General features: G+C 29.5%; 2 protein-coding genes across 2 annotated transcripts in view; both read right to left on the bottom strand.

Annotated features, from left to right (window-relative positions):
* The window catches only part of LOC100302382 (ribonuclease H1-like), an 88,998-nt gene that overhangs the window by 77,573 nt on the left and 3,701 nt on the right, over nucleotides 1–7,724 (bottom strand).
* LOC100570820 (52 kDa repressor of the inhibitor of the protein kinase-like) overlaps nucleotides 4,681–7,724 on the bottom strand; it is a 10,032-nt gene continuing 6,988 nt past the window's right edge. Inside the window, exons 3-5 of the mRNA XM_008185894.1 lie at nucleotides 6,889–7,076; nucleotides 5,312–6,836; nucleotides 4,681–5,069 (exon numbers count right to left, since the gene is read on the bottom strand). Coding sequence (XP_008184116.1) covers nucleotides 4,681–5,069; nucleotides 5,312–6,836; nucleotides 6,889–7,076 — 2,102 coding nt within the window. The remainder of the gene's footprint in view (nucleotides 5,070–5,311; nucleotides 6,837–6,888; nucleotides 7,077–7,724) is intronic.

Here is a 7,724-nt window from a genome sequence, read left to right as displayed (position 1 = left end):
TTTAATAAATATTGTTTTGTAAAATGTTATAATTATTTGTAGGTGTACGAGTGATAATACCATCATGTGTCGTACACAAAATCAGGGAAACTTATCGAGAAAGCGATGGAAATTACGTAAGATTCTAAGATTCTAATGTTCTACCATCATAAACCATTTTTTGTATTAATAAACAATATAATTTTAATTATATAACTGTTTTACAACTTTTATTTTTTTTGACAATTTAAATTGTAACTACTGTTTCCAGGTACAAATAGTAAAAAAAATAATATTAACAATACATTTAATAAAAATGTTTGCTATACACATTTTTAATATTTTTTTCAGGTGTAGACGTAGTGACGCCCTATTAAAATTGAACGTATTCAATGACTCGTGGTCTCTGGAGTCAAGACGAAATGTTTCATTTCACAATTTCCTATAGGCCGAGCCAAATTAAAAACCCACAGGCATCATTACGTTTTCTTGCACAGAAGACTTCACGCCGAAGTCATTGGCTATATTTCAATGAGACGTCTGTCGGTTTATAAAGGGCTATATTTCTACAAGAATATGAGTATGGCAGTACACTGAAAAAATATTGGTAAAAACAACAATATAATATTGTTGAGGGTCAACAATGAGTATCTTGTTGTGAGGAATATTTTCTTATAAGATAAACAATGTGTCTTGTTAAAATAATATTAAGTATAATTAATATGACAAGAAACATTGTCGGTACAAAGAGTCACAGAATGATAAGGAATATATCTTGTTAATATAACAATAACATTATAAAATTGATGAGACATATTTTTGATTGTTATGATAATTATTATACAATTTACAATATTGTCTAGTGAACTCTAAATAACCGCCAACGACCCATTGTCTGCGTTACCTACTCGCATTGTACGATTGCGCCATACTGCAAGTTGCACTTGAAGAAGAAGGACTAAGTATTCCAACAGAATATGGTGAATTTCAAATATATTTTATTCTTGGTTTAGTATTGGGTGATAATTTGGGGCTCAATAGTATACTTGAGTTCAGTAAATCGTTTTCATCAAATTATTATTGTCGGTTTTGTAAAACACATAAAAGTATTGCCCAAAAGCTTTGTGTAGAAAATATATTATGTATGCGTAACAGTATAAATTATACCGATGATGTGGCTAAGATGGATGTCAGTGAAACTGGTATTAATAAAAATTAAATTTTAAATTCAATAAAAAGTTTCCATGTGACTGAAAATTATTGTGTGGATGTAATGCACGATGTGTTTGAAGGAATTTGTCACTACGATATATGACATATCTCATATCATTAAATATTATGTTTATACTGCTCAAATATTTTCATTAGATACATTAAATAAACGTAAAACTAACTTTAACTATGGCCCTATTGAAGTTGGCAATATTTCCCCTGAAATATCAGTAAATCATTTAAATAAATGTCATTTGAAAATGTCTGCGAGGGGGATGATGTCATTTATTCATTTTTTCCCAATTATGGTTGGAGATTTAATTCCTGATGACGATGAAGTTTGGAAATTCTTCTTAACCATGTTAAAGCTCTTGGCAAAATTATGGACCTTAAAAAATTAATAAGTCAACATAACTCAATGTATATTAGACTGTTTAACGATACTTTAACACCCAAACACCACTTTTTAATTCACTACCCAACTATTATTCAATACTTTGGGCTCCTTAGGTTTTATTGGTGTTTTAAATATGAATTGAAACATAGATAATTAAAATTGTACGCTCGGACTACAACATCCAGGAAGAATATTACTTTAACTTTAGCAAAGAAATGCCAATATAAGTTTGCTCACATCCTTTTACAATGCAGCGCTCAAGAACTCATAATAAAAGAAAAGCACAAAATACATCATTTAAATTCAGATAATATATGCAAAAAAAAATAATTAAAAATAATTTCTTCGTCATCTGTTGATTTTTGTTGTTACAACCAAATAGAGTTCATGGGGACGGTTTACAAGAGAGGATATTATTTAACAAAATTTATTGAAGAAATGGATTTATTTGAGATATTGGAGTTAGTGGTTATTGATAATCCAATTTTAACAATCTATGTACTAGTTAAACAGATTAAAATAGAAAACTTTAATTCACATTTTGAATCATTTGAAGTTGATAAAGATAGAACCATTGTAAATAATAGTTTGATTTTTAAAATAGAAGAATTCAGTGGACCACCTATTAACATTACACCGACTTCATCAGGCAGATTAATGATCCGTCAAAAAGAATTTTTTGAATAATTTATATTTGTTCAAGGTTCAACCATAATTCTATGTATATAATATTATCATTATTATCATATTTGTATATATTATTTTTTTTTAAATCTTTGATAAGTATTTTAGAATTTATTAGATCACAGTATTTCAAGTAATATAAAAATGGATAGACCAGCAGAAATTAATTATTCACATTATGTTGGTGATTCAAATTGTATTACTGCTTCGAATTGTATTGATGCTTTGAACTCTGCCGGTGATTTAAATTGTGCTGATGCTTTGAATTGTGCTGATACTTTGATTAAAACTGATAATGCTGCAAGTACTATTTATCCACGCTTATAAAATAATATAACAAACAATTGACTTAAAAAAAATAAACTATAATCTAGCTTTTAACTAATCCCTGAATACAATTTTAAATTTACAGTCTTCAACAATAGTTATGCCGTTTTTAAAAGGTTAGGTACGTATATCCGGTTGAAGACTTAAAACCTTTGCACGATTTACTAAAAGAGTGGAATTTGGAATGTACTTATCAAACATTACTTGGTAATATCATAATTCACTTGTATTGCAATTCTAATCACAATTATTAAACAAGATTGCGTACATTAACATAACTTATTTTAGATGAACTAATTGATTTAAAATGTTGGCAATTATGAACATTGATCATCACACAATTGAACTTCTAAAGAATTACCCACTTGGTATTACAATATTATTTTTTAATAACTTAGAAAAGTGGCAAAAATAAAAAAAAAACATCTCCTACAACATCACTGCATCACTGCTGTATCAAATGGGAGATGAACAAAAATGTTGTTATAATATACTTACTTTATTTGTCCAAACATTTACACCACAACATTTTACCATTAGTTACAATACCGACCATCATATTAAATATTAAATTACTATAAAAATATATTATTATATTATATCAATACTAATTCAAATTTAATTTTCAGTAGGTAGGTAGGTATCAGTAAAAATAAATTTTTAAAATGTTCTATAAACTAATAAACTAAAAACAAATTACGTAATTTGTGCTAAATTTATTATGATAAGTAAAAAGCAATTGTAAAAAAAAAAATTTCAACCAAAATTTATAGTTAGAATTAATTTAAAATTTGTAGTCCGTTGGTTCCCAAATATCCGTTAACGGTTAGCGACAATACGGTTAATTATATTTTCATGTATTTATAACATATATCATGCATATTATTTTTATTATACCTTTTATTTTGATTAACTTTTTGAATTTGATATATAATATATATATATGATGAATTTATTTTTATAGTATTTATTTTTCCATGTAGTTATAATAGTTTTTTGACGTTAGACGTGAGACGTTAGACAGATAAGTGTTTTTTTTTTTTTTTTTTTAGTGTGCTAAAAAGGAATATTATAAACATAATTACAACTTTTCAAATAGATGAAACCTTCTTTATTGTAATATCATTTATTCAGAAATCATGATCTTACATAATATTATAAACAGCCAAAAAGCTTAGTACCTACCTATACAAGTTTTTGGTTTTAGAACAATTTAGTTCCTAAATTATTTTTGGTGTGGTATATGCCAAAACATGGTGTTACACAAAGGCCAGAAGACATCAGTCAGAACACATATACCTAGTATCTGTTCTTTTATTATTTTTGATACAAACTGCACACCTTCTGTTTGCTTTGTCAGTAATGGTTGTTGGTATATCTGAGGGAAAATGTCTACCTGTCAGTCGGAATGGTTGATCTTTAGAAGTTGGTATTCCTCTGCTGTTAGGGATTTTAGTTAGGCTGCTATATTTTTCCAATAGTTGTCTTATCAACTCTAGTTGAAAATTTGCTAATGACATAACTTTTCCAGTAATTGTCTTATAGGTCGAGAAAGCATTCAAAATACATAGATCTAATAGATGGAAAAATAATTTTTATACCATTTCAAGGTTTTCCTAACACATTCCACCGAACTGAGTAACATGTCAGTCTTGTCAATACTATCCATACAAGCATTATAATTGACTACACAATTTGGTTTTTTTATCATCACACCTTTTTTATCAACCTTTCCAGAGCCTGCTAGTTTATCATCGTACAATATGGATAACATAAATACTTCCCTTCTGTCTAACCATTTTAAAACCATCATATTTTTGGTATGGGAACTTTGCACACCCCCAAGAGACAGCTTATTCTTCAACGGAGGCATTCCTCGCCTGTTTTTTTTTTTTACTGTTCCAGTCAAAGTTGTTTTTTTTTTCAGTAAATATTGAGACAATATAGGAGAAGTACTTATACCAGCTATCAGTGTATAAATTATATCCCTTATTCAAATAAGATGCTATTAGTGTTTTCACTACACCTCCAAATATTCCAATATTTATATCATATGGTAGTAGTCGGATTTCAGCACCAGTTTATATTATGAAGTCAAGAATATAATCCGTCTCAACATCACAGATCACAAAGAACTTTATTCCGAAACGGTGTCGTTTTGACTTAATAAATTTTTTAAAACTTAGCCTGCCTTTCCAGAGGACTAAGCTCTCGTCTATTACTAAGTTTTGAAAGGGAACCATAGCTGCTTTGAAATTTGCTCTAACTTCATCCAATACCATGTCAAGTTTGAATAAGTGATTTTCACTTACTTGGTTCTCGTTATTGCAAAAATGAATCATTCTTAGAATCGGTAAGTACCTACCTCTAGACATAATTTTATTAAAAATTGGTGTATGAAGAAGTGGATCATTTGACCAGTTGTCCTTCATGTCAAGCTTTCTATTTCTTGACATCAATAGAGTTGTTGCTATTAACACATAAAGCAAATTTTTAATACTTCGGATTCTTTAATTTGTATTTCTCGATGTATGTGGAGATTTGCCAGACCATTTAAACGTGACTGTCCCATTGTGTTCCGGAGATAGGTTTTAATTCGCCGTAGTGTGGAAAACGACCTCTAAGCCGTACTTGTACTTACTGGTAACGTTGCAAATATTTTCAAAAGTATAAATACTGATTCAAAAATTTTAATATCACATAAATTTAAACCATCAATTGCGTTTAGCGGTAAAGTATAACCACAGTTTTTAAATTTTTCATACCACAATTCGAATTCGGCCTTAGCGACAGAAAAACTAATTTGTTGCATATCTTTTTCGTAAAAGTCAAAAAGATTTTTAAAACTTGAAATTTGTTCACTTGTTGGATTACGTCCGGTTGGTAAAAGACATTTATAACTTGTTAGGAGATTTTTATGTTTTAAAAATCGATCAGAAAGACTATTAAGAAATGAATCGACCCATGGAATAAAAATTGAACGTCTATAGTATTCTTCAATATTTTCAGATGGTGTATTACATCGCTTAGTTTGGTGTTTTGTTAGTCTAGGTATAGACATAGTCAAGTATAAATTAGAGGCAACTTCTTGTGCTTCTAAAAATAATTGTTTAAATTCATTGTCGGCATTACTTCTAAGTCGTCGGAGAATAGACACTACACTTTCTACTTGGTTAACTGCAGTTGATAGATCTATATCTGTCGTTTGAAGTATTTTACTTATTGGTAAAGTATAAGCTAATAATTTTTCTGAACAAAGTAATGAAATAATAAATGTAGATTGACGAATACCATTTAAAAGTAAAAATGCACCTGATGAAGAGTCTTTACAGTTCCACGATTGAATTTCTTCTAACGCCGCCACCACAGGTAATAAAAGTTGATTAAATACTATTATTGAATCGTGTCGTTCAACCCATCTAGTTGGACATAGTTGAACAAGTTTAGTTTTATTAATATCAGGAACTAAGAGTTGAATTTGATTTTTTAAAATAATTTGACGTTTTGGTGTATTAAAAAACGTGTATACTTTTTCTACAACACCAAAACTATTCCTAATAGGTACTACATCAACAGCATTAGACAAAGCCAAATTTAAGCTGTGTGAAACACAATGTACATAGAGTGCAGTTGGATATTTTTCTATTATACGCGCTTGGATACCTTTAAATTTGCCACTCATCGCTGCAGCCCCATCGTAGCCTTGTCCGCGTAAATAATTTATATTAATACCACATGAATTCAATGTTGCTAAAAGTACATCTGCTAAATGTTGACCCGAAGTTGATTCTACTGGTACAAATTTTAAAAAATGTTCAACTATTTTAAAATTGTTTACATCGGTTGATTCAATATATCTTATACACAATGCGAATTGTTCAATAGAGGAAATATCAGACGTTTCGTCAGCGAGTATAGTAAAACATTTAGCGTTGTTAATTTTAGTTACAAGTTTTGTTAAAATTACTTCATCGCAAGCATCTATTATTTGGTTTTGAATATTCCAACTAATATACGTTGAATTTTTTCCGCAAGTCATTAAATGCTGTTTTAAATTTGTGTCTCCTGAATCAATTCGTGCCCTAAGTAACGCTCGAAAATTACCTTCGTTGCATTCGGGCTCTTGATCTATATTAAACGTTCCGTAATCTCGATGTGCCCTAAGTGGTAGACATTGTCGTCCACACAAAATAATTGTTTTTATTATCGGTTTAAGTTTTTCTTGATTCTCTAAAGTCTATTGGTGATGAAATTTGTCAATTTGTCTATCAACCGATAATATTTTTGACATCCATAAAATGGTCAGCTTTTAAATTAGCTTCTTTATGATAATTTAAACTTCCGTGTTTTTCGAATTTTTCCAAGCCTTTTTTCCAATTATTGTACCCCTTTTTAACAAATGTATGAAGTGATTGGTTTGAACTATAACCAGCCTCAGAAGGTGAAAATAATACGCAAAATTTACTAAAAGCACTATCTTCAATTTTTGAATATGTTAACCATTTGGATTTAGTTAACCATAGTATATTAAATTTTCTTTTTTGATTGCCAATTTGTTGATTAGGAAAATTATAGTTATTATCTGGGACCCACACATTTTGTAAGACTTGAATTTTTTGTTTATCGTCGACTTTTTTATTTACAAATAATGATAGGTATATCGAAAGAAGACAAATTTTCATAATTACCAACAATATCAGATGTTGACTATGACGGTGAAGCAAAAAGTTTTTGAGGACTGTGCGGTTCATTGATAGTTGAAATTTTTGGTTTGATACTAACATACTTAAGAAGAGTACTACTAGTACCAACTTCAGGTTTCTTTCGTTTTTGACTCATTTTAACTCAGCTTTTTTTTTACTCATACGCACATTCGACACAGGCATACAGCTATCACAAAGAACAAATCGAACAGACTCTGGAATCTAGAGCCACGGGACTCTAAGACACTATCTCCTTCGCGGATCATGAATGATGAATATAAATATAAACGTTGAATTTTTATTACTGGCCAAAAGTGAATACTGCTGATACTGGAGTCTGGATATCTGATACCCAACAGCTACAACACTAGTACCACACTCATAATTATAATTACCTTTTTACAGTTTTTAGATACGTAATA

This window comes from Acyrthosiphon pisum, chromosome A2, assembly GCF_005508785.2.
Source record: "Acyrthosiphon pisum isolate AL4f chromosome A2, pea_aphid_22Mar2018_4r6ur, whole genome shotgun sequence".
NCBI lineage: Eukaryota > Metazoa > Arthropoda > Insecta > Hemiptera > Aphididae > Acyrthosiphon > Acyrthosiphon pisum.
The sequence above is the reverse complement of the archived record's forward strand: the minus strand, read 5'-3'. Positions and strand labels throughout refer to the sequence as shown.